The 27,899-nt window shown below is 50.8% G+C and overlaps 1 protein-coding gene across 1 annotated transcript in view; it reads right to left on the reverse strand.

The window, feature by feature from the left end:
* LOC139261988 (arylsulfatase I-like) overlaps positions 1 to 18,819 on the reverse strand; it is a 55,157-nt gene extending 36,338 nt beyond the window's left edge. Inside the window, exon 1 of the mRNA XM_070877159.1 lies at positions 18,303 to 18,819. Within this exon, the coding sequence (XP_070733260.1) occupies positions 18,303 to 18,610 (308 nt within the window). The 5' untranslated portion in view covers positions 18,611 to 18,819. The remainder of the gene's footprint in view (positions 1 to 18,302) is intronic.
* Positions 18,820 to 27,899: the final 9,080 nt, after the last annotated feature.

A 27,899-nucleotide genomic window follows, 5' to 3' on the forward strand; every position in this document is an offset into this window, starting at 1 on the left:
CCAGCAAGGGTCAATCCAAGTTAGAGATTGTTCCACTCTCTCGCCCAGGAGCACCATTGTATGTCAGCTGTGGCTCAGTGGGCAGCACTCTCTTGCCTGGGTCAGAAAGCTGTGGGTTCAACTGCCACTCCAGAGACCAGATCTAGGCTGACACTCCTAGTGCAGTGCTGAGGGTGTGCCGCACTGTCGGAGGGGCAGTACTGAAGGAGCGCCGCACTGTCAGAGGGGCAGTACTGAGGGAGTGCTGCACTGTCGGAGGGGCAGCACTGAGGGAGCGCTGCACTGTCGGAGGCGCCGTCTTTCAGATGAGACGTTAAACCGAGGCCCCGTCTGCTCTCTCAAGCGGACATAAAATATTATATGGCCACTATTTCGAAGAGCAGGGCATTCGCCCTGGTGTCCTGGCCAATAAAACAGATAAGCTGGGTCATTATCACATTGCTGTGTGTGGGAACTTGTTGTGTGCAAATTGGCTGCCGCGTTCCCACATTACAACAGGGACTACACTCGAGGTGTTTTGTTGACTGTAGTTGGCCCACCCTTGTGTTTGTCTCCCCCAGACTTTACTAAGGGCCAGACTTCCATCTTCCACCCTCCATAAACTTGGGCTGATCCAAAACTCGGCTACCCGTGTCCTACGTCACACCGAGTCCCGTTCACCCATCACCCCCTGTGCTCACTGCCCCGTGTCCTACGTCACACCGAGTCCCGTTCACCCATCACCCCCTGTGCTCGCTGCCCTGTGTCCTAACTCGCACCCAGTCCCGCTCACCCATCACCCCCTGTGCTCACTGCCCCGTGTCCTAACTCGCACCGAGTCCCGCTCACCCATCACCCCCTGTGCTCGCTGCCCCGTATCCTACGTCACACCGAGTCCCATTCACCCATCACCCCCTGTGCCCCGTGTCCTAACTCGCACCCAGTCCCGCTCACCCATCACCCCCTGTGCTCACTGCCCCGTGTCCTAACTCACACCGAGTCCCGTTCACCCATCACCCCCTGTGCTCGCTGCCCCGTGTCCTACGTCACACCGAGTCCCGCTCACCCATCACCCCCTGTGCTCGCTGCCCCGTGTCCTACGTCACACCGAGTCCCGTTCACCCATCACCCCCTGTGCTCGCTACCCAGTGTCCTACGTCACACCGAGTCCCGTTCACCCATCACCCCCTGTGCTCGCTGCCCCGTGTCCTAACTCGCACCGAGTCCCGTTCACCCATCACCCCCTGTGCTCACTGCCCCGTGTCCTAACTCGCACCCAGTCCCGCTCACCCATCACTCCCTGTGCTCGCTGCCCCGTGTCCTAACTCACACCCAGTCCCACTCACCCATCACCCCGTGCTCACTGTCCCGTGTCCTAACTCGCACCGAGTCCCGCTCACCCATCACCCCCTGTGCTCACTGTCCCGTGTCCTAACTCACACCCAGTCCCACTCACCCATCACCCCCTGTGCTCGCTGCCCCGTGTCCTAACTCGCACCAAGTCCCACTCACCCATCACCCCGTGCTCACTGTCCCGTGTCCTAACTCGCACCGAGTCCCGCTCACCCATCACCCACTGTGCTCACTGTCCCGTGTCCTAACTCGCACCGAGTCCCACTCACCCATCACCCCCTGTGCTCGCTGTCCCGTGTCCCACTCACCCATCACCCCCTGTGCTCGCTGTCCCGTGTCCCACTCACCCATCACCCCCTGTGCTCACTGTCCCGTGTCCTAACTCACACCCAGTCCCGCTCACCCATCACCCCCTGTGCTCACTGTCCCGTGTCCTAACTCACACCCAGTCCCACTCACCCATCACCCCCTGTGCTCGCTGTCCCGTGTCCCACTCACCCATCACCCCCTGTGCTCACTGTCCCGTGTCCCACTCACCCATCACCCCCTGTGCTCGCTGTCCCGTGTCCCACTCACCCATCACCCCCTGTGCTCACTGTCCCGTGTCCTAACTCACACCCAGTCCCGCTCACCCATCACCCCCTGTGCTCACTGTCCCGTGTCCTAACTCACACCCAGTCCCACTCACCCATCACCCCCTGTGCTCGCTGTCCCGTGTCCCACTCACCCATCACCCCCTGTGCTCACTGTCCCGTGTCCCACTCACCCATCACCCCCTGTGCTCGCTGCCCTACACTGGCTCCTTGCTGGATCAACGGCTCAATTTTAAAATTCTCATCCTGGTTTTCAAATCCCTTCCTGGCCTCACACTCCCCATCTCTGTAATCTCCTCCAGCCCCACAACAGCCACCCCCACCCAGAGATATCTGCGCTCCTCTAACTCTGCCCCCTTGAGCATCCCCCGATCGCTCCACCATCGGCGGCCGTGCCTTCAGCTGCCTGGGCCCTAAGCTCTGGAATTCCCTCCCTAAACCTCTCTCTCCTCCTTTAAGATACTCCTTAAAACCTACCTCTTTGATCGAGCTTGTGGTCATCTGCCCCAATATCTCATGTGCCTCGGGGTCAAATTTTATTGATAATCGCCCCTGTGATGGTTGTACCACATTAAAGGCGCTATATGAAGGCAAGTTGTTATCATTGGTGGTTTTTTTAAATATTTTTGTTCATGGGGTGTGGGCGTTACTGACAAGGGCAGAATTTATTGCCCATCCCTAATTGCCCTTGGAGAAGGTGGTGGTGAGCCGCCTTCTTGTGTGGTGAAGGTGCTCCCACAGTACTGACTTTGTTATAGCAGTTTGTTAAAACTAGTATCTCGCTGGGCCAGTTAAGAGTCAACCACATTGCTGTGGGTCTGGAGTCACATATCGGCCAGACCGGGTAAGGGCGGCAGAAACATAGAAACATAGAAACTTAGAAAATAGGTGCAGGAGTAGGCTATTCAGCCCTTCGAGCCTGCACCACCATTCAATAAGATCATGGCTGATTATTCACCTCAGTACCCCTTTCCTGCTTTCCTCTCCATACCCCTTGATCGCTTTAGCCATAAGGGCCATATCTAACTCCCTCTTGAATATATCTAACGAACTGGCCTTAACTCCTCTCCGAGGTAGAGAATTCCACAGGTTACCATCTTTCTGAGTGAAGAAGTTTCTCCTCATCTCAGTCCGAAATGGCTTACCCTTTATCCTTCGACTGTGTCCCCTGGTTCTGGACTTCCCCAACATCGGGAACATTCTTCCTGTATCTAACCTGTCCAGTCCCGTCAGAATCTTTTATGTTTTTATGAGATCCCCTCTCATCCTTCTAAACTCCTAATAAAGGCCCAGTTGATCCAGTCTCTCCTCATATGTCAGTCCTGCCATCCCGGGAATCAGTCTGGTGAACCTTCGCTGCACTCCCTCAATAGCAAGAATGTCCTTCCTCAGATTAGGAGACCAAAACTGAACACAATATTCGAGGCGAGGCCTCACCAAGGCCCTGTACAACTGCAGTAAGACCTCCCTGCTCCTATACTCAAATCCTCTCGCTATGAAGGCCAACATGCCATTTGCCTTCTTCACCGCCTGCTGTACCTGCATGCCAACTTTCAATGACTGATGTACCAGGACACCCAGGTCTCGTTGCACCTCCCCTTTCCCTAATCTGTCACCATTCAGATAATATTCTGCCTTCCTGTTTTTGCAACCAAAAACATGAGCTTTTTAATACCAGATTTAATTAATTAGCTGAATTTAAATCCCCGAGCTGTCCTGGTGGGATTTGAACTTCTGTCTCCGGATCATTAATCCAGGGCTCTGGATTATCAGTCTAGTAATATAACCGCTATGCCACCATACTGCGCTTTGGGATGGCTTGTTGACGTGAGTGTCATATAAATGCAAGTTTGTTGTTTTTATAGTGCCCACCCAAAACTCAGCTGATTCAGCACAGACTGGTACTCGAGCACGTGGCTCTCTCTGTCTCCATGTCCCTCAGTACCGTCCAGGGAAACACCCTTACCTACCGAGACATCTGGGAGAAGAACTTTTATTTCTCTTCACTTTTCGGTATTTTCTTCAGTTTATTTTCCTTTCCGCTTTCTGTGACTCTGGCCCGACTTGATTATGTGTCAGTTTGGTGTAAATATTTATTTGCTATCGACCGTGGGAAAGCGGTAGAAATGGACAATTCACCCTTGGATACAAGGAAGTTTCAGTGTCCCGGAACCGACCGTTAATTGTTTCTGCTTATTTTCAGTTTACACAGGATGAAGTGAACACTAACGTTACAGTAATAAATACACTCAAAAGATCAGGAATACGTTTATTTATAGAGATTTAAATGCAAAAACATCAACACCCTTTTGGCCTTGCCTTTCTTCTTTTCCGACTTTACTCTCCTCTTTGATTTTCTCTGTCGCATTTTTCATGAACTTTGTCAACTTTAAGCAAGGTGTGGCCACTTTAAGCGACGCCCGGGGCCCCTTTAAGTGGCGCGTGGGGCCCCTTTAAGCGGATGACGGAACCAATTTAAGCGCCGCGCGGGGTCCCTTTAAGCAATGCACATGGCCCCTTTGGCCCCTTTAAGCAGCCCGCGAGGCTCCTTTAAGCATATTTCCCTGGCAGGCCAGTGAGTGGGGAAGGGATAGTACCACAGCCCTGGCAACAGACTAGCAGGATATCCTGGTTAAACTTCTTCAAATAAATACCTAACATGGAACGATCCATCACTATAACTACCACTGTTTCTTCATAAAACATGCAAGATAGCAGAGTTCATTCCGGCACCTGGCCCCACCATTTGGGAATGATTTGACAAAGAACAGTGAAGAGTTACGTCTTATACAGCACTTTGTCGCTTGTCTCAGCAATGTCCCAAACTGCTTCAGTTGTGATGCTGTCACGGTTACTGTCTACACGCACAGCAGCCAATCAGCGCACAGCAAGGTCCCACAAATAGCAAAGTGATAAATGATCAGATTCTCCGTCTTTTAGGTGATGTTGGTTGAGGGATAAATACTGGCCCAGAAAACCAGGCAGCACTCACCTGTTCTGGGTTCTCCACCGTGGCTCAGTGGGTAGCACTCTCTCGCCTCGGAGTCAGAAGGTTGTGGGTTCAAGTCCCACTCCAGAGACCTGAGCACAAAATTCCAGGCTGACACTCCCAATGCAGTGCTGAGGGAGTGCTCCACTGTCGGAGGGGCAGTACTGAGGGAGTGCCGCACTGTCAGAGGGGCAGTAACGAGGGAGTGCCGCACTGTCGGAGGAGCAGTACTGAGGGAGCGCCGCACTGTCGGAGGGGCAGTACTGAGGAAGCGCCGCACTGTCGGAGGGGCAGTACTGAGGGACGCCGCACTGTCAGAGGGGCAGTACTGAGGGAACGCTGCACTGTCGGAGGAGCAGTACTGAGGGAGCGCCGCACTGTCGGAGGGGCGGTACCGAGGGAGTGCCGCACTGTCGGAGGGGCCGTACTGAGGGAGCGCTGCACTGTCGGAGGGGCGCACTGTTGGAGGGGCAGTACCGTTGGAGTGCTGTATTGTTGGAGGGGCAGTACTGAGGGAGTGCCGCACTGTCGGAGGGGCAGTACTGAGGGAGCGCCGCACTGTCGGAGGGGCAGTACCGTTGGAGTGCTGTATTGTCGGAGGGGCAGTACTGAGGGAGTGCCGTATTGTCGGAGGGGCAGTACTGAGGGAGCGCCGCACTGTCGGAGGGGCAGTACTGAGGGAGTGCCGTATTGTCGGAGGGGCAGTACCGAGGGAGTGCTGCACTGTCGGGAGGTGCCATCTTTCGGATGAGACATTAAACCGAGGCCCCGTCTCCTCTCAGGTGGACGTAAAAGATCCCGGGGCCACTATTTTGAAGAAGAGCAGAGGCGTTACCCCCGGTGTCCTGGGGCCAATATTTATCCCTCAATCAACATCACTAAAAAGAGATGATCTGGGTCATTATCACATTGCGGTGTGTGGGAGCTTGCTGTGTGCGAATTGACTGCTACGTTTCTTATATTACAACAGCGACTACACTCCAGAAGTACTTCATTGGCTGTAAACGTGGTTTGGGATGTCCTGAGGTCATGAATATAACAATAGATAAATGCAAGTTCTTTATTTATATCTTCGAAATAGTCCCATAGCTTTCTTTTGTGACCAGACATAGCCTCAATTTAACTTATAGGGTAGATGGAGAGAAAATATTGGCACTGGTGGTAGAATCGAGAAAGAGGGGTTCCAATCTCTAAATTAGAGCTCGGTGATTTCGGAAGGAAATCAGGCTGTGTTTTTTTTCACACACTAAGAGTGGCTGAAATCTGGAACACTCTGCCCCAAAGGTCTGTGGATGTTGGGGGACAACTGGAGCTTTGCAGACTGGGATGGATAGATTTTTGTTGGGTCAGGTTATCGAGAGACATGAAGCAAAGATGGTTCAATGGAGGTGAGGTACAGATCTGCCACGGTCTCATTGAATGGTGGAGCAGACTCGAGGGGACGAATGGCCTCCTCCTGTTCCGTTTTTCGTGTCAGCTGGGGCTCAGTGGGCAGCACTCTTGCCTGAGAGTCAGAAGGTGGTGGATTTAAGGCCCACTCCAGAGACCTGAGCACATAATCCAGGCCGACACTCCCAGTGCGGTACTGAGGGAGCGCCGCACTGTCGGAGGGGCAGTACTGAGGGAGTGCTGCACTGTCGGAGGGGCAGCACTGAGGGAGCGCCGCACTGTCGGAGGGGCAGTACTGAGGGAGCGCCGCACTGTCGGAGGGGCAGTACTGAGGGAGCGCCGCACTGTCGGAGGTGCCGTCTTTTGGCTGAGACATTAAACCGAGCCCCCGTCTGCTCTCTCGGGTGGATGTAAAAGATCCCACTGCACTATTTTGAAGAAGAGCGGGAGGGAGGGCAGTTCTCTCCGGTGTCCTGGGGCCAATATTGATCTCCCATTATCTCATTACGGGGCGTTGCTTTATGCAAATTGGCTGCCGTGTTTCCTACATTGCAACAGTGACGCCGCAGGCTTGGTGGGCTAAATGGCCTGCTCCTGTTCCCAAGTTTAATGACTCATCTGAAGGAAGTCGCCTCCTATAATGCAGCACTTCCCTCATCATAGGCAGTCCCTCAGAATCGAGGAAGACTTCCTTCCACTCTTAGCATGAGTCCTTAGGTGGCTGAACAATCCAATGTGAGAACCACAGTCCCTGTCACAGGTGGGACAGACAGTGGTTGAGGGAAAGGGTGGGTGGGGAGTCTGGTTTGCCGCACGCTCCTTCCGCTGCCTGCGCTTGGTTTCTGCATGCTCTCGGCGACGAGACTCGAGGTGCTCAGCGCCCTCCCGGATGCACCTCCTCCACTTAGGGAGGTCTTTGGCCAGGGACTCCCAGGTGTCGGTGGGGATGTTGCACTTTATCAGGGAGGGTGTCCCTTGTAACGTTTCCGCTGCCCACCTTTGGCTCGCTTGCAGTGGACGAATTCCGAGTCGAGCGCTTGCTTTGGGAGTCTCGTGTTCTGGCATGCGAACAATGTGGCCCTGCCCAGCGGAGCTGATCGAGTGTGGTCAGTGCTTCGATGCTGGGGATGTTGGCCTGGTTGAGGACGCCAACGATGGTGCGTCTGTCCTCCCTCAGTATTGTATTGGAATGAAGTCCTCGATCACATACTGAAAGGGTTGCTGGAGTGGGAGTTGATGTAACACAGCAGTTCCAAGATCATTTTGGAATGTTAATCCAAGAGTCCAGATGTGGGGGCAAGGCCCATAGCGCATGCAGAAAGGCCCAGAGGGGAGGTGGCGCTATATAACAACAAGCGCTGATTAAGGGATGTCCCCTGTTGGATACAGCTAAAGAATGTCGGCGTTTTGTTGAATTTTTTGCAGCCTTTTCATTCGCAATTTTTTTAAACAAGTACTTTTTCGATCCCCGAGTACAATTCCGTCTGCAAGCGTTGTGAAATGAACTGCCTGTTTGCTGACACACTCAACATCCAACGTGGATCTCTCAGTTGCTTCCGATGTTACTAATTTCCAACCCTTTCTTACCTCCAACCAACTGGAGACTTTTTCCGATAAGCCCACTCGAACTGTCTCCCCCACCCCTTTCACGGACACTGGCGGCCATCCCCAAATGGCCGCTCTGCGTGGGCGAGCTTGATCTGCGAAGGGGGAGGCGTGACTAGTCGGCCGTGAGATGCTTCGCGGCATGTCCTAACCCCAGGATCTAGCAGGAGTGGCTGGACAGCGATGCAGAGCCGCGGGGGTTTGGGGGGGGGTGGGGGGAGGGGGCACTCGTAAGAACATAAGAAACAGGAGCAGGAGTAGGCCATACGGCCCCTCGAACCTGCTCCGCCATTCAATAAGATCATGGCTGATCCGATCATGGACTCAGCTCCACTTCCCGCCCGCTCCCCATAATCCCTTATCGTTTAAGAAACTGTCTATTTCTGTCTTAAATTTATTCAATGACCCAGCCTCCACAGCTCTCTGAGGCAGCAAGTTCCACAGATTTGCAACCCTCAGAGAAGAAATTCCTCCTCATCTCAGTTTTAAATGGGCGGTCACTTATTCTGAGACTATGTCCCCTAGTTCTAATCTCCCCCATCAGTGGGAACATCCTCTCTGCATCCACCTGGTCAAGCCCCCTCATAATCTTAAACGTTTCGATAAGATCACCTCTCATTCTTCTGAATTCCAATGAGTAGAGGCCCAACCTCCTCAACCTTTCCTCATAAGTCAACTCCCTCATCCCCGGAATCAACCTAGTGAACCTTCTCTGAACTGCCTCCAAACCATTGGGCTGCAACCTCCCCTAACTGTGCAGCACTCAGTAGCCGAATATCTGTGCAAAAGGGTACTCACGCTCATCCGCCGCCAGTTTATCGCACGAGCCATGGGGAAAAACTCCTACCCCCTCCCTCTCACATGAGTTCCCACCGATATAGCATGTGCCATAGAAGCGTGGGGATTTAACAAAATAGCGAGCTCAAATAACAACCTCGAACACGAATACAAACCGCGATTTAAAGATGGATTGAGAAGGGCGCAGACCTGCGATAACTACTAACACAACTTTCGTATGGACGAGTGAACAAAAAGAATGGAATTCACGTAGCAGTTGTTTTCTGTCGTTACTTTTGTGTCACTGTGCAGGGAAAGGGAACTTTTTATAGCTCCTTTCACGACCACAGGACGTCCCAAAGCGCTTTACAGATAATTACTCTTTTGAAGTGTGTTTTGCATTATCGGAAACACAGCATCCAATTTGCGCACAGCAAGCTCCCACAAACAGCTGTGTGATAATGACCAGATCATCAGTTTCTCACAGGTCTTACAAATCTGTTGTACACCATTTACATAATTGTTGATTTAGGGATAAATATTGGCCAGGCCACGGGGGAGAACTCCCCTGCGATTCTTCAAAATAGTGCCGCGGGAACTTTTAAACCCACTGAGAGGGCAGACTTAGTTTCACATCTCATCCGAAAGATGGCTCCTTCGACAGTGCGGTGCTCCCTCAGTACTGCCCCTCCGACAGTGCGGCGCTCCCTCAGTACTGCCCCTCCGACAGTGCGGCGCTCCCTCAGTACTGCCCCTCCGACAGTGCGGCGCTCCCTCAGTACTGCCCCTCCGACAGTGCGGCGCTCCCTCAGTACTGCCCCTCCGACAGTGCGGCGCTCCCTCAGTACTGCCCCTCCGACAGTGCGGCGCTCCCTCAGTACTGCCCCTCCGACAGTGCGGCGCTCCCTCAGTACTGCCCCTCCGACAGTGCGGCGCTCCCTCAGTACTGCCCCTCCGACAGTGCGGCGCTCCCTCAATACTGCCCCTCCGACAGTGCGGCGCTCCCTCAGTACTGCCTCTCCAACAAGTTTTTTTTCCAAGAAAAACCCCTTTGACCACAAGGCCATAAAGCAATGGTCGGTACGCAAGGTCCTGGGCGCTCTACAAAAGAAGATGATGGATCCTGTCAGACGGTTCCCCGAGCAGACTGTCGAACTCGTTTGGCAGGATGTCTCATCGCCAGAGCTTTCACACAAGCACCAAGACGTAGCTTGGTTGGCGGTGAGGAGGGCCCTACCCGTCAGATCCTTCATGCACAGCCGGGGTTTCAGAGACACGGCACTCTGCCCCAGAGTTGGCTGTGGAGCGGACGAGACTGTCATCCATCTCCTTCGGGATTGCCCCTTTGCAAGGCAGGTCTGGAAGGAGATGCAGTGGTTGCTGTCGAGGTTCATCCCAAGCAGCTCCATAACACAGGACTCTGTGCTCTACGGACTGTTCCCAGGGACACACACCGAGACAGACATCACCTGCTGCTGGAGGGCCATGAACTCGGTGAAAGACGCACTTTGGTCTTCCCGAAACTTGCTGGTCTTCCAGAGCAAGGAGATATCCACGGCCGAGTGTTGCAGACTGACACAATCCAAGATCCAGGAGTACGTGCTGAGGGATGCACTAAAGGTTGGTGCAGTCGCCGCAAAGGCACGATGGGGAAGAGCCAGAGTTTAAGGCCCTTCCGCCACGGTAAACCCAGGGGATGGAATCAGACCCCCCTCGGCCTGTACTTGTTAATCTGCTTGTATACATCGAGCACCTTGTACTGAAACACACCTGTGTTGTGTCATGTATAATGTAAGTCTCTGCACGGTTTAGTAACTTGTAAATAAATGTAAATGTATTCTCATCCATTCCGTGTACTGCTTTCATCTGCATAGTGCTACCTGTAACGTGATTGGTGATTGGTATTGAAATGTATCCTGGAATGTAATGTAAACCTGTTCTCATCTGCTCCATGTAATACCCTTATTTGCTCAGTACTACATGTAACGTGATTTACGGATTGTACTAAACTGTACCTTGAAATGAAATGCACGCTAGTGCATTGTATGGAACTGCTGTCAGCATCCAAACAAATTGTATGGAATTGCTGACCGCAAGGTACTGAACTATTTTCCAATGTATTGTGAAAATTTTAAATGAATAAAGTATATTTTTGGAAAAAAAAACTGCCCCTCCAACGGTGCGGCACTCCCTCTGTTCTGCCCCTCCAACAGTGCGGTGCTCCCTCAGTACTATCCTCCGACAGTGCGGCACTCCCTCAGTACTGCCCCTCTGACAGTGCGGCGCTCCCTCAGTACTATCCTCCGACAGTGCGGCACTCCCTCAGTACTATCTTCCGACAGTGCGGCGCTCCCTCAGTACTGCCCCTCCAACAGTGCGGCGCTCCCTCAGTACTGCACTGGGAGTGTCAGCCTAGATTTGTGTGTCTGGAGCGGGATTAAAACCAACAAACCTCTGACTCAGAGGCAAGAGAGCTGCCCAGTGAGCCATGGCTGATAACTGCATACAAAGTGCAGAACCCATGATTTGACTCTGGAATGCAGTTATAAATTGCCCCTCAGATTGCTGAGCATTTGTTTATGAAACCATATTAAAATAACACAAAATACCATGCTAAACCCGGTTACTAAAGCAGTGATGGAGGATTCGACACACCCTAATCCTGTTTACAGATGCTGAGTAACCGGCTGATTTATATCTAGTGATTTCCAGCTCTCAGGCACTTCAGAAATCTTGTTTATCATCGAACGATGCAGCACAGAAGGAGGCCATTCGGCCCATCGTGCCTGTGCTGGCTCTGTGAAAGAGTGATCCGATTGGTCCCACTCCCCCCTGCTATTTCCCCACAGCCCTGTAATTTTTCCCCTTCAAGTACTTATCCAAAATCCCCTTTTAAAAGTTGCTATTGAATCTGCTCTCATCATCACCATCACAGGCGGTCCCTCGAACGAGGATGACTTGCGTCCACACCAAAAATGATGAGTTCACAGATGTTTTTATGAAGGACCCGATATTCCAGTCCTGAACTCCAGGGGTGGAAGGTGCCTGTGCGTGGATTTTTTTTAACGTGGGGTGACCGTTGCACACCAGCCACCACACGGGCTTGACAGAGCGAGGTCTTGGTCCAGTGGCAAGGGCTAACCAAGACGACTGGAGACCAGCTCTGCTGCACAGACCTCGTGCCCACACGTATCGCAGTGTGCTTCTCTCGCCCTTTCAGGCAGCACATTCCAGATCACAGCAACTCGCTGCGTAAAATAATTGTCCTCATCTCCCCCTCTGGTTCTTTTGCCAATCTCCCTTAAATCTGTGTCCCTCTGGTTACTGACCCTCCTGACACTGGAAACAGTTTTGCTCTATTTAGGGTTTTGATGGACTTCATGATTTTGAACACCCCTATTAAATCTCCTCTGAACCTTCTCTGCTCGAAGGAACGTGTCAGTGTCCTGATTTTAATTCAGTGCCAAGCAAACTAGGTCGGCAAGAAAGCAATTCGACTCGCCTATCGAGGAATACCCTACAATTTCCCCCGACGATAATCCAACTGGTTCTTTGAATGATTCCAAGGCTTTTTGCAGTCGCTGTCACACTTTGAATAAAGAACCAAGGAATCAGAGATACTTACAGCACGGAAGGAGGCCATTTCAGCCCATCGTGTCCGTGCCGGCCGACAAAAAGCTACCCAGCCTAATCCCACTTTCCAGCTCTGGGTCCGTAGCCCTGGAGGTTACGGCACTTCAAGTGCACATCCAAGTACTTTTTAAATGTGGTGAGAGTTTCTGCCTCTCAGGCAGTGAGTTCCAGACCCCCACCACCCTCTGGGTGAAATAAGTTCTCCTCAAATCCCTTGTAAATCTTCCCCAATTACTTTAAATCTATGCCCCCTGGTTGTTGACCCATCTGCTAAGGGAACTAGGTCCTTCCTTTCCACTCTATCTAGGCCCCTCATAGAAACATAGAAAATAGCTACAGGAGTCGGCCATTCGACCCTTCGAACCTGCACCGCCATTCAATGTGATCATGGCTGATCATGCAACTTCAGTACCCCATTCCAGCTTTCTCTCCATATCCCTTGATTCATTTAGCCGTAAGGGTCACACCTAACTCCCTTTTGAATATATCCAACGAACTGGCCTCAACAACTTTCTGTGGTAGAGAATTTCACAGGTTAACAATTCTCTGAGTGAAGAAGTTTCTCCTCATCTCGGTCCTAAATGGCTTACCCCTTATCCTTAGACTGTGACCCCTGGTTCTGGACTTCCCCAACATCGGGAACATTCTTCCTGCATCTAACCTGTCCAATCCCGTCATAATTTTATATATTTCTATGAGATCCCCTCTCATCCTTCTAAACTCCAATGTATAAAGGCCCAGTTGATCTCGTCTCTCCTAATATGACAGTCCTGCCATCCCAGGAATCAGTCTGGTGAACCTTCGCTGGAATCTCAATAGCAAGAACGTCCTTCCTCAGATTAGGAGACTAAAACTGAACAAAATATTCCAGGTGAGGCCTTACCAAGGCCCTGTACAACTGCAGTAAGACCTCCCTGCTCCTATACTCAAATCCCCTAGCTATGAAGGGCAACATACCATTTGCCTTCTTCACCGCCTGCTGGACCTGTATGCCAACTTTCAATGAATGATGAACCATGACACCCAGGTCTCGTTGCACCTCCCCTTTTCCTAATCTGCCACCATTCAGATAATATTCTGTCTTCGCATTTTTGCCCCCAAAGTGGATAACCTCACATTTATCCACATTATACTGCATCTGCCATGCATTTGCCCACTCACATAACCTGTACAAGTCAACCTGCAGCCTCCTAGCATCCCCCTCACAGTTCACACTGCTACCCAGTTTAGTGTCATCTGCAAACTTGGAGATATTACACTCAATTCCTTCACCCAAATCATTGATGTATATTGTAAAGAGCTGGGGTCCCAGCACTGAATATTGCAGCAACCTACTAGTCACTGCCCGCCATTCTGAAAAGGACCCGTTTATTCCGAATCTCTGCTTCCTGTCTGCCAACCAGTTCTCTATCCACGTCAATATATTACCCCCAATACCATGTGTTTTAATTTTGCACACCAATCTCTTGTGTGGGACCTTGTCAAAAGCTTTTTGAAAGTCCAAGTACACCACATCCACTGGTTCTCCCTTATCCACTCTACTAGTTACATCCTCAATAAATTCGCGAAGATTTGTCAAGCATGATTTCCCTTTCATAAATCCATGCTGACTTGGACCAATCCTGTCACTGTTTTCCAAATGCGCTGCTATTTCATCCTTAATAATTGATTCCAACATTTTCCCCACTACTGAGGTCAGGCTAACCAGTCTATAGTTCCCTGTTTTCTCTCTCCCTCCTTTTTTAAAAAGTGAGGTTACATTAGCTATCCTCCAGTCCATAGGAACTGATCCAGAGTCTATAGAATGTTGGAAAATGATCACCAATGCATCCACTATTTCTAGGGCCACTTCCTTAAGTACTCTGGGATGCAGACGATCAGACCCTGGGGATTTATCAGCCTTCAATCCCATCAATTTCCCGACTAATAAGGATTTCCTTCAGTTCCTCCTTCTCGCTAGACCCTCGGTCCCCCTAGTATTTTCGTAATTTTTATCTTCCTTAGTGAAGACAGAACCAAAGTATTTGTTCAATTGGTCTGCCATTTCTTTGTTACCCATTATAAGTTCACCTGATTCTGACTGCAAGGGACCTACATTTGTCTTCACATATCTATAGAAGCTTTTGCAGTCAGTTTTTATGTTCCCTGCAAGCTTACTCATACTCGATTTTCGCCCTCCTAATTAAACCCTTTGTCCTCCTCTGCTGAATTTTAAATTTCTCCCAGTCCTCAGGTTTGTTGCTTTTTCTGACCAATTTGTATGTCTCTTCCTTGGATTTAACACTATCCTTAATTTCCCTTGTTAGCCACGGTTGAACCACCTTCCCCATTTTATTTTTACACTCGAACAATTGTTGAAGTTCATCCATGTGATTTTTAAATGTGTTCCATTGCTTATCCACCGTCAACCCTTTAAGTATCATTCGCCAGTCTATCCTAGCCAATTTCCGTCTCATACCATCGAAGTTACCTATTTTTAAGTTTAGTACCCTAGTCTCTGACTTGGATGAAGAATTCTACCATATTATGGTCACTCTTCCCCAAGGGGCCTTGCACAACAAGATTGCTAATTAATCCTCTCTCGTTACACATCACCCAGTCTTGGATGGCCTGCTATCTAGTTGGTTCCTCGACATATTGGTCTAGAAAATCATCCCTTATACACTCCAAGTAATCCTCCTCCACCGTATTGCCACCAGTTTGGTTAGCCCAATCAATATGTAGATTAAAGTCACTCATGATAACTGCTGTACTATTATTGCACACATCCCTAATTTCCTGTTTGATGCCATCCCCAACCTCACTACTACTGTTTGGTGGTCTGTACACAACTCCCACTAGCGTTTTCTGCCCTTTGGTGTTCCTCAGCTCCACCCACACAGATTCCACATCATCCAAGCTAATGTCCTTTCTTACTATTTTGTTAATCTCCTCTTTAACCAGCAACGCTACCCCACCTCCTTTTCCTTTCTGTCTATCCTTCCTGAATATTGAATTCCCAGCCTTGGTCACCCTGGAGCCATGTCGCCGTAATCCCAATTACATCATATCCGTTAACAGATGTCTGCGCAGTTAATTCATCCACCTTATTACGAATACTCCTCATATTGAGACACCGAGCCTTCAGGCTTGTTTTTTTAACACTCTTTGTCCTTTTAGAATTTTATACACCTCAGTCAGGTCTCCCGTCAGCCTCCTCTGTTCCAAAGAAAATAATCCTCATAGTTGAAATTCTGCTTTGGAGAATTTAAGAACGACCTCTTAAAAGCAGGTACTAAAGTTGCTTTTGAACTTCTGGCCTTTTTTGTCCCTCAGTGTGGTTAGATGCAGTGCTTCAGATTTACTCTTCCATACCATTTGCTATCTCGTCCACCTCTGCCAAGCAAGCTCTCAATCATCTCCCAAGGGTGAAGAGCTCGAGATTCTACCAGGCTGGAATCGATTACCTCGCTCTCGTATGATTGAAGGCAAAGCTACACATTACTAGTTTATATCTCAAGGAGTCAAGTTAGCAGGCAGGTCATAATTGGACCAGGGAGCGCAGATATATTTTCACCCCCATTTTAAGGCCATACCTTATTTTTACATATTCCTGTGCCCACATTTATAACGCGAGTTATTGATGCAAATTTTTCACACTGTAATGACACCCTCCTGCCACTGGTGGCACTGCAGCCCCTCCAGTGGAGGGAGGGTGTAATTACAGCATGACGGCACGAGCCGAGAACCAGGGGTCACAGTCTCAGGGTAAGGGGTCAGCCATTTACAACAACAATGTATATTTATATAGCGCCTTTAACGTAGTGAAACGTCCCAACGCGCATCACAGGAGTGTTATGCGATAAAAATTTGACACCGAGCCACACAAGTAGAAATTAGCGCAGGTGACCAAAAGCTTGGCCAAAAAGGTAGATTTTAAGGAGCGTCATGAAGGAGGAGAGAGAGAGAGAGAGAGAGATAGATAGAGAGGCGGAGATGTTTAGGGAGGGAGTTCCAGAGCTTAGGGCCCAGGCAGCAGAAGGTATGGCCACCAATGGTTGAGCGATTATAATCATTGGATGCTCAGGAGGGCAGAATTAGTGGAGCGCAGATATTTCGGGGCTATTTGTGGGGCTGGGGATTACAGAGATAGGGAGGGGTGAGGCTATGGAGGGATTTAAAAACATGGATGAGAGTTTTAAAATCGAGACGTTGCTTAGCCGGGAGCCAATGTAGGTCAGCGAGCACAGGGAGTGATTGTTGAGTGGGACTTGGTGCGAGTTAGGACACGGGCAGCTGAGTTTTGGATCACCTCTAATTTACGTAGGGTAGGATGTGGGAGGCCAGCCAGGAGTGCATTGGAATCTCCAGTCTAGAGGTAACATAGGCACGGATGAGGGCTTCAGCAGAGGATGAGCTGAGGCAAAGGCGGAAACGGGCGATGTTATGGAGGTGAAAATAGGCAGTTTTAATTATGCTGTGGATATGTCATTTCAGGGTCACATATGACACCAAGGTTGCAAAAAGCCTGGTTCAGCCTCAGACAGGATTTTGGGAGAGGGATGGAGTTAATCTGCCAGGGAGCAGATATATTTAGGCCCCCATTTTAAGGTCATACCTTATTTTTATATTTGCCATTATAAATTTCTGTGCCCACATTTATAATGGGAGTTATCGATGTAAATTATTCACACTGTAATGATGCCCTCCTGCCACTGGTGGCACTGCAGCACCTCCAGTGGAGGGAGAGTGCAATTACAGCATGACGGCACGACTCAGGTAAGGGGTCAGCCATTTAAGACTAAGATGAGGAGGAATTTCCTCACTCAGAGGGTTGGGCCTCGGTTTAACGTCTCATCCGAAAGAAGGCACCTCCGACACTGCAGCGTTCCCTCAGCACTGCATTGGGAGTGTCAGCCGAGATTATGTGCTAGAGTGGGACTTGAACCCACAACCTTCTGACTCCTCGGCGAGAGTGCTACCCACTGAGCCACAGCTGGTATCACATAATATAATGTGATCTTATGAATTTATAATGCAAATTATTGACAGGTAATGTCTGCTGATTAGATATTTTTTAATACATTAATTATATAAACTTGCAAATAATTAATTTTAAAACCAAAATATTTTTCCCTTTTTAACCAGCAATCAGCTGTGGCTCAGTGGGCAGCACTGTTGCTTCCGAGTGAGAAGGTTGCGGGTTCAAGTCCCACTCCAGGGTCTTGAGCACATAAATCTAGGCTGAAACTTCAGTGCAGTGCCGAGGGAGCGCCGCACTGTCGGAGGGGCAGTGCCGAGGGAGTGCCGCACTGTCGGAGGGGCAGCGCCGAGAGAGCGCCGCACTGTCGGAGGGGCAGTGCCGAGAGAGCGCCGCACTGTCGGAGGGGCAGTGCCGAGAGAGCGCCGCACTGTCGGAGGGGCAGTGCCGAGGGAGCGCCGCACTGTCGGAGGTGCCATCTTTCGGATGAGACATTAAACCGAGGACCGTCTGCTCTCTCGGGTGGATGTAAAAGATCCCACGGCCACTATTTTGAAGAAGAGTAGGGGAGTTCTCCCCGGTGTCCTGGGGCCAATATTTATCCTTCAAATCAACATAACAAAAACAGATGATCTGGGTCATTATCACATTGCTTGTTGTGGGAGCTTGCTGTGCGCAAATTGGCTGCCGCGTTTCCCACAGTACAACAGTGACTATACGTTGGAGCGCTTTGGGACGTCCTGAAAGGTGCTATACGAATGCAAGTCTTTATTTCTTTTACGGAAACAGATTATGCGCTAATGTATCCAATTGCTGATCGTGGGATCTTGCTGTGTGCAAATTGGCTTCATTACAACCGTGACTGCATTGGGAAACGTGTAAAGCAATTGGTTGGAGGTAGGGGGTCACGAAAGGCGCTATGGAAATACAAGGGCTTTTTCTCAAATACAAATGTTAATTTACATCCTGCAGAGAGGAAGGGGGAAGAGTTTGGAATTTGAAAGTTAGTTCTCCCTCAACTCACCTCCCTGTAATGAGCTGACTCCTGGATGGAGTGCAGATGGGCTGGATGTAATAGTTCTCCAGGATAACCCCTTCGGCCGCCAGTCTGTCCATGGTGGGAGTGCGGATGTCCGAGTTGTGGTACCCGATATCGTGGAAGCCCTGATCGTCCGCCAGGATGAAGATGATGTGGGGTTTCCGCTTGACGCCCTCCTCTTCCATCGCTGGCACTTTCCTGTTGCTCAGCCCGGGTTTCATCCAGTCCCAGGACAAGTAGCCGAAGGACAGCAAACTCAGCAAGGAGAAGCCGGTCAGAGTGTAAACAGCCATGGTAACTTCGCCCGCCCTCACAATCCAAACATCGCTTTTTTTTTAAAAAAAAAGTTTGTGGAAACTTTTCCTAAAAGTTTGCAAACTTTTCCAAAAGTTTTCAGAAACTTGTTCCAACGGCTTTTAAAAAATTTTCTCGGCGGCAAAAAGCTGAATTTGCCCACTCCTGCCTCTGGGTCAGGTATTTAGACCCTGTTGGCACAGATTAAAGTGCACTACATCAATGACTGCGAGCTCTGTGCTTCGCTGCGCTGGGGGATCCCGCCTTTGAAGCAGCGCGGCGCCCGGGCCCCGCCCTCTCCTCTCTGATTGGCCCGCATCTCGGGGCGTGTGGGGGCTGCCCCGTTTGCCATTGGGCGGCTGAGCTGCCAGTCACCGCCGGCCATTCATTCATTCATTCACTCGCAGGGATTGGGAGATGAGATTGAGTTTCAGCTGAGCAAACACTATGAGTGCTCTGTTCTCCCAAATTCACATCTGCACGGAATGTGCTGCTGGGGTTCAACGCCCTCTCCCCGCTTTCCACAAGAAAATCATTCTTATGGCCAGGGAGAGGGAACTCAGGAAAACGAATTGCATTTTTCATGATATTAAGGGGAATGGAGAGGGTGGACAGAGAAAAGCTCCTTCTGCTGGTTGGGGATTCGACAACGAGGGTCCATCGCCTAAAAATCAGAGTGTAATTTGGAAACACTTCTTCTACACACAAAGGGTGGTAGAAATTTGGAACTCTCTTCCGCAAATGGCAATTGAGAGACTGGATCGACTGGGCCTGTATTCACTGGAGTTTAGAAGGATGAGAGGGGATCTCATAGAAACATATAAAATTCTGACGGGACTGGCCAGGTTAGATGTGGGAAGAATGTTCCCGATGTTGGGGAAGTCCAGTGCCAGGGGTCACAGTCTTAGGATAAGGGGTAGGCCATTTAGGACTGAGATGAGGAGAAACTTCTTCACTCAGAGAGTTGTTAACCTGTGGAATTCCCTGCCGCAGAGAGTTGTTGAGGCCAGTTCATTGGATATATTCAAGAGGGAGTTAGATGTGGCCCTTTCGGCTAAAGGGATCAAGGGGGTATGGAGAGAAAGCAGGAAAGGGGTACTAAGGTGAATGATCAGCCATGATCTTATTGAATGGCGGTGCAGGCCTCGAAGGGCCGAATGGCCTACTCCTGCACCTATTTTCTATGTTTCTATGTTTAATTGATGCTATAATAGAAACAGAACATGTTGGAAATCTCAGCGGGTCAGGCAGCATCTGTGGAGAGGAGGCAGAGTTAACGTTTCAGGTTGAGGACGCTTGCTCAGAACTTGATGCAAGATCAATTGTTAATTTTAAATCTAGGATTGAGAGATTTTTGTTAACCTTAGGTATTAAAGAATAACTTAAGAAGAACTAGGGGGGCATAGTTTCAGAATAAGCGGTCGTCCATTTAATAAGAACATAAGAAATAGGAGCAGGAGTTGGCCATACGGCCCCTCGAGCCTGCTCCGGCATTCAATACGATCATGGTTGATCTGATCATGGACTCAGCTCCACTTCCCTGCCCGCTCCCCAAAACCCCTTATTCCCTTATCGGTTAAGAAACTGTCTATTTCTGTCTTAAATTTATTCAATGTCCCAGCTTCCACAGCTCTCTGAGGCAGCGAATTCCACAGATTTACAATCCTCTGAGAGAAGAAATTTCTCCTCATCTCAGTTTTAAATGGGCGGTCCCTTATTCTAAGATCATGCCCCCTAGTTCTAGTCTCATTCTTTTGAATTCCAATGAGATGAGGAGGAATTTCTTCTCTCAGGGGGTCGTGAATCTGTGGATTTCTCTGCCCCAGAGAGCTGTGGAGGCTGGGTCATTGAATATATTTAAGGTGGAGATAGACAGATTTTTGAGCGATAAGGGAGTAAAGGGTTATGGGGAGCGGGCGGGGAAGTGGAGCTGAGTCCATGATCAGATCAGCCATGATCTTACTGAATGGCGGAGCAGGCTCGAGGGGCCGAATGGCCGACTCCTGCTCCTATTTCTTAAAATATTTTTAAAATAGAGTGATAAAATGAAAAGTGTCATTAAAGTAAAGATTAACATAATGTCAGCCGTGGCTTGGTGGGCAGCAACCTCACCTCTGAGTCAGGAGGTTGTGAGTTCAAATCCCACTCCAAAGTCTTGAGTATAAAATCTAGGCTGACATTCCCAGTGCAGTGCTGAGGGAGCGCTGCACTGTCGGAGCGGCAGTACTGAGGGAGCGCTGCACTGTCGGAGGGGCAGTGCTGAGGGAGCGCCGCACTGTCGGAGGGGCAGTACTGAGAGAGCGTTGCACTGTTGGAGAGGCAGTACTGAGGGAGCGCCGCACTGTCGGAGGGGCAGTACTGAGAGAGCGCTGCACTGTCGGAGAGGCAGTACTGAGGGAGCGCCGCACTGTCGGAGAGGCAGTACTGAGGGAGCGCCGCACTGTCGGAGAGGCAGTACTGAGGGAGCGCTGCACTGTCGGAGGGGTAGTACTGAGGGAATGCCGCACTGTCGGAGGGGCAGTACTGAGCGAGCAGGGCATTGTCGGAGGGACAGTACTGAAGGAGCGCTACACTGTCGGAGGGGCCATCTTTCGGATGAAACGTTAAACCGAGGCTCTGTCTGCTCCCTAGGGTAGACATAAAAGATCCCACGGCACTATTTCAAAGAAAAGCAGGGGTGTTCTCCCTGGTGTCCTGGCCAATATTTATCTCTCAACTTAATTAAAGCAGATTATCAGGTCATTATAATTTGCTGCGTGTGGGAGCTTGCTTTGAGCAGATTAGCTGCCGTGTTTCCTGTATTACAAGAGTGATTACACTTCAATTGATACTGCATTGGCTGTATTGCGCTTTGTCCAGTGGTTGTGAAAGGTGCTATATGAATGAAAGTCTTCCTTTATAAGAAAAGTCCTCAGTTCTAGAAGTTCTTGGAAAGCTCATCTCCTGACCTTTCTGATTTCGATGCCTTCCGGGTAAAGTGTTTCATAAATCAGGAATTACAGTCAGCAGTTTGAAGACCATAGCAACGCACTCAGTAAGCACACTGGGGAACTGTCAGCTCTGAATTAAGAGGGAAGTTTTAATTCTGCAACGATTTTCACAATTTTGAGTCATCACAAAGCGCTTTACAGCCAATGAAATGTTTTTTGGTGTAGTCACTGTCGTAACGTTACAAGCAGGGCAGCCAATTTACGCACAGCAAGCTCCCACAAACAGCAATATGATAATGACCAGATAATATGTTTTAGGTGTTGGGTCATGGATAAATTTTGGCCCCAGGAAACCGGGGAGATCTCCTCTGCTCTTCTTCACAATATAGCGAGGGGAAATTCGACATCCATCTGAGAGGACGAATCGTGACTTCGGTTTAATGTCTCATCTGAACGATGGCTCCTCCGACAGTGCAGCCCCCCCCTCAGTACTGCCCCTTTGGCAGTGCAGCACTCCCTGAGTACTGGCACGTTGGCAGTGCAGCGCTCCCTCAGTACTGCCCCTCCGACAGTGCGGCGCTCTCTCAGTACTGCCCCTCCGACAGTGCGGCGCTCCCTCAGTACTGCCCCTCCGACAGTGCGGCGCTCCCTCAGTACTGCCCCTCCGACAGTGCGGCGGTCCCTCAGTACTGCCCCTCCGACAGTGCGGCGCTCCCTCAGTACTGCCCCTCCGTCAGTGCGGTTCTCCCTCAGTATCCACCTCCAACAGTGCGGCGCTCCCTCAGTACTGCCCCTCCGACAGTTCAGTGCTCCCTCAGTACTGCCCCTCCGACAGTGCAGCGCTCCCTCAGTACTGCCCCTCCGACAGTGCAGCACTCCCTCAGTAATGCCCCTCCGACAGTGCAGCGCTCCCTCAGTACTGCCCCTCCGACAGTGCAACGCTTCCTCAATACTGCCCCTCTGACAGTGCGGCCCTCTCTCAGTACTGCCCCTCCGACTGTGCGGCGCTCCCTCAGTACTGCCTCTCCGACAGTGCAGCAATCCCTCAGTACTGCCCCTCCAACAGTGTAGCACTCCCTCAGTACTGCCCCTCCGACTGTGCGGCGCTCCCTCAGTACTGCCCCTCCGACAGTTCAGCACTCCCTCAGTACTGCCCCTCCGACAGTGCAGTGCTCCCTCAGTACTGCCCCTCCGACAGTTCAGCACTCCCTCAGTACTGCTCCTCCGAAAGTGCGGAGCTCCCTCAGTACTGCCCCTCCGACAGTTCCGCACTCCCTCAGTACTGCTCCTCCGACAGTGCGGCGCTCCCTCAGTACTGCCCCTCCGACAGTGCGGCGCTCCCTCAGTACTGCCCCTCCGACAGTGCGGCGCTCCCTCAGTACTGCCCCTCCGACAGTGCGGCGGTCCCTCAGTACTGCCCCTCCGACAGTGCGGCGCTCCCTCAGTACTGCCCCTCCGTCAGTGCGGTTCTCCCTCAGTATCCACCTCCAACAGTGCGGCGCTCCCTCAGTACTGCCCCTCCGACAGTTCAGTGCTCCCTCAGTACTGCCCCTCCGACAGTGCAGCGCTCCCTCAGTACTGCCCCTCCGACAGTGCAGCACTCCCTCAGTAATGCCCCTCCGACAGTGCAGCGCTCCCTCAGTACTGCCCCTCCGACAGTGCAACGCTTCCTCAATACTGCCCCTCTGACAGTGCGGCCCTCTCTCAGTACTGCCCCTCCGACTGTGCGGCGCTCCCTCAGTACTGCCTCTCCGACAGTGCAGCAATCCCTCAGTACTGCCCCTCCAACAGTGTAGCACTCCCTCAGTACTGCCCCTCCGACTGTGCGGCGCTCCCTCAGTACTGCCCCTCCGACAGTTCAGCACTCCCTCAGTACTGCCCCTCCGACAGTGCAGTGCTCCCTCAGTACTGCCCCTCCGACAGTTCAGCACTCCCTCAGTACTGCTCCTCCGAAAGTGCGGAGCTCCCTCAGTACTGCCCCTCCGACAGTTCAGCACTCCCTCAGTACTGCTCCTCCGAAAGTGCGGAGCTCCCTCAGTACTGCCCCTCTGACAGTGCGGCGCTCCCTCAGTACCGTCCCTCCGACTGTGCGGCACTCCCTCAGTACTGCACTAGCTTTTGTCAGCCTAGGTTTTGTGATGCTCTGCCTTACTCAATATGGGGGTCAGGGCACTTCCGGCCCCCCTTTTTGGGGCCCTAGTAGGCCGAGTGGTGCCTGAAAAACATGTTGCAATTTCTCGGCCAGGATAATTAATCTGCGAAAGGGCTTACATGCCTTAGAGGGGGGTGCAACATAGGTTCACTAGATTGATTCCTGGGATGAGGGGGCTGTCCTATGATGACAGATTGTATAGAATGGGCCGATACTCTCCGGAGTTTAGAAGAATGCGAGGTGATCTCATTAAAACATACAAGATTCTGAGGGGGATTAACAGGGTAGATGCTGAGAGGATGTTCCCCCCGGGCTGGGGAGTCTAGAACTAGGGGGCACAGTCTCAGGATAAGGGGTCGGCCATTTAGGACTGAGATGAGGAGGAATTTCTTCACTCAGAGGGTGGTGAATCTTTGGAATTCTCTGCCCCAGAGAGCTGTGGATGCTGAGTCTCTGGATATATTCAAGGCTGAGATCGACAGATTTTTGGACTCGATGGGAATCAAGGGATATTGGGATTGGGGTTGAAGGTAGAGTTGAGGTTGAAAATCAGCCGTGATCTTATTGTGGCAGAGCAGGCTCGAGGGGTCGTAGGGACTGCTCCTGGTCCTAATTCTTATTTTCTTACCTGTGTGGCTCAGAACCGCCCTCACAGGCACCCTTTGGCTATTGTTTCTCCAATTTCCTGTCACTCCTAATGCCGTGTTGCTTCTTGAATCTCTCCTCACTGATTGCCTCTCCCTCACTATCTGAGTCAGCCTCCAGTCCCATTAACAGTAAACCTCTCAATAGACATATATATCGGCAAGTTCCTTCCTGTCCACCTTTTCTACTTTCTCTCTTTCCTTTCTTTTTTCTATCTTATCATCATTCTTTCTCTCTCTCTCTTTTCTTTTCTCCATTTTTTCTCTTTCTTTCATTCCCTTTCTTTTTCTCTCTCTTTCTCCTTTCTCTTTCTTTCATTCTCTCCCCCTTTCTTTCACTCTCTTTTTCTTTCTTCCATTCTAAGCACAGAAGAAATAGGAGCAGGAGTCAGCCATTCGGCCCCTCGAGCCTGCTCCGCCATTCAATAAGATCATGGCTGATCTGATCATGGGCTCAGCTCCCATCATTATAGGCAGTCCCTCGGAATCACGGAAGACTTGCTTCCACTCCTGAAGTGAGTTCTCAGATGGCGGAACAGTCCAATATAGGAACCACAGTCTCTGTCACAGGTGGGACAGACAGTGGTTGAAGGTAAGGGAGGGTGGGGACTGGTTTGCCGCACGCTCCTTCCGCTGCCTGCGCTTGGTTTCTGCATGCTCTCGACGACGAGACTCGAGGTGCTCAGCGCCCTCCCGGATGCACTTCCTCCAATTAGGGCGGTCTTTGGCCAGGGACTCCCAGGTGTCGGTGGGGATGTTGCACTTTATCAGGGAGGCTTTGAGAGTGTCCTTGTAACGTTTCCTCTGCCCACCTTTGGCTTGCTTGCCATGAAGGAGTTCCAAGTTTAGTACTTGCTTTGGGAGTCTCGTGCCTGGCATGCGGACAATGTGGCCAGCCCAGCGGAGCACCCCATAACCCTTCACTACCTTGTTGCTCAAAATTCTGTTTTATACGTTCTCTCTTTCTCCATTTTCTTTCATTCTCTCTCTCATTCATTCTCTTCCTTCCTTCCTTTCTCTTTCTCCCGGGCTCTCTCTCATTCTCTCCCTCTCTCTTTTTCTTCCATTTTTCTCTTTCTCACTCCCTCTCTCGTTACTTCTTTCTCCAATTAAACGTCTGGAAAGTGAAAAGTTAATTTGAGAAAAGATCTATTTGGCAAGTGACGGGGTAACTGAAGGATAGAAATTGGTGGAGTCGTGGTTACAGACGCGATGTAGATTTGTTCTGTTATTTGGTCGTTTAATGTTTTTTTTCCAGTATCTAGTTCGCTGGAGATAAATCAAACACATGGCAAGAGCCAAACTTTCTTCCCATCCCGGGAGAGGTGCTCAGTCTGGTTACCTTACTTCAGCCAAGAGACTGTTTCAGGAATGAACTTCAACCAACACACGTCTTGTTAATGTATCTAGGGCAGGGGCTGCTGGCAAAAACAGATTCCTTCGCTGATACAACTAGAAAATGCTGGAAACACACAGCAGGAGAGAGAGAGAGAGAAACTGAGTTAACGTTTCAGGATGATGAACTTTCATCAGAACTGGATGAATTGCACAGATTTTCAGTAAAAGTCAGGGACAAGGGAAAATGAACGGTTGGGGAGGAAAGAACGTAAGAAATAGGAGCAGGAGTCGGCCATTCGGCCCCTCGAGCCTGCTCCGCCATTCATCATCATGGGCAGTCCCTCGAAATCGAGGAAGACTTGCTTCCACTCTAAAAGTGAGTTCTCAGGTGGCTGAACAGTCCAATACGGGAATTACAGTCCCTGTCACAGGTGGGACAGACAGTGGTTGAAGGAAAGGGAGGGTGGGGGACTGGTTTGCCGCACGCTCCTTCCGCTGCCTGCGCTTGGTTTCGGCATGATCTCGGCGATGAGACTCGAGGTGCTCAGCGCCCTCCCGGATGCACTTCCTCCACATAGGGTGGTCTTTGGCCAGGGACCCCCAGGTGTCGGTGGGGATTTTGCACTTTATCAGGGAGGCTTTGAGGGTGCTCTTGAAATGTTTCCTCTGCCCATCTTGGGTTCGCTTGCCGTGTAGGAGTTCCGAGTAGAGCGCTTGCTTTGGGAGTCTTGTGTCTGGCATGCGGACAATGTGGCCCCGCCCAGCGGAGCTGGTCGAGTGTGGTCAGTGCTTCGATGCTGGGGATGTTGGCCTGGTCAAGGACGCTAACGTTGGTGCATCTGTGCTCCCAGGGGATTTGCAGGATCTTGTGGAGACATGGTTGGTGATATTTCTCCAGCGAGTTGAGGTGTCTACTGTATATGGACCACGTCTCTGAGCTATACAGGAGGGTGGGTATCACTACAGCCCTGTAGCCCGCCATTGGTGATCATGGCTGATCTAATCTTGGGCTCAGCTCCACTTCCCTGCCCACTCCCCATAACCCTTGAATTCCTTATCGCTCAACAATCTGTCTAGCTCCACCTTCAATGACCCAGCTTCCACAGCTCTCTGGGGCAGAGAATTCAAAAGTTTCACGATCCTCTGAGAGAAAAAATTCCTCCTCATCTTCATTTTAAATGGGCGACCCCTTATTCTGAAACTATGCCCCCTAGTTCTAGATTCCCCCACGAGGGGAAACATCCTCTCTGCATCTACCCTGTCAAGCCCCCCCTCAGAATCTTATATGTTTCAATAAGATCACCTCTCATTCTTCTGAACTCCAATGAGTATAGGCCCAACCTGCTCAACCTATCTTCATAAGACAATTCCTTCATCTCCAGAATCAACCTCGTGAACCTTCTCTGAATTGCCTCCAATGCAAGTATATATCCCTCCTTAAATAAGGAGACCAAAACTGTACGCAGAAAGAACAATAGGGGAAAGTCTGTGATAGGGTGACAGAAGACAGGAGTGATTGAAATGAACTGGAGCATCATTTGGCCAACTTGACTGGGTGATGGGACCAAGCTGAGAACTGGGGGAATACCGACTGAGCCTAGACCTTAGGGCGAGCTGGGAATGGGACAGATCCGTGGACCGACAGGTCACGGCGGTTCCTGGGATATAGGACGTTCCCCAAAACGATTGGGGGTGAGTTGTGGCGTATATGAGCCATGATTTTAAGTTAGGTGAGGATATTAAGGGCTATGGAACCAAGGCGGGCAAATGGAGTTAAGGTACAGATCAGACATGATCTAATTGAATGGCGGACTAGGCTCGAGGGGCTGAATGGTCTCCTGTTCTTATGTTCCTAAATGCAAGCAGATCCTGGGTCACTCAGTCCTCTATTTATTAGGGTCAGCTGTGGCTCAGTGGGCAGCTCCCTCGCTCTCGCCTCTGCGTCAGCAGGTTATGGGTTCAAGTCCCACTCCAGAGACTTGAGCACATGATCCTAGCTGACATTCAGTGCAGAACTGAGGGAGGGTCGCACTGTCAGAGGGGCAGAACTGAGCGAACACTACACTGACGATGGAGCAGCACTGAGGGAGCCCTGCACTGTTGGAGGGGCAGTGCTGAGGGAGCCCTGCACTGTCGATTGGGCAGTACTGAGGGAGTGCCGCACTGTCGGAGCGGCAGTACTGAGGGAGCGTCGCACTGTCGGAGGGGCAGTACTGAGGGAGTG

This window comes from Pristiophorus japonicus, chromosome 4, assembly GCF_044704955.1.
Source record: "Pristiophorus japonicus isolate sPriJap1 chromosome 4, sPriJap1.hap1, whole genome shotgun sequence".
NCBI lineage: Eukaryota > Metazoa > Chordata > Chondrichthyes > Pristiophoridae > Pristiophorus > Pristiophorus japonicus.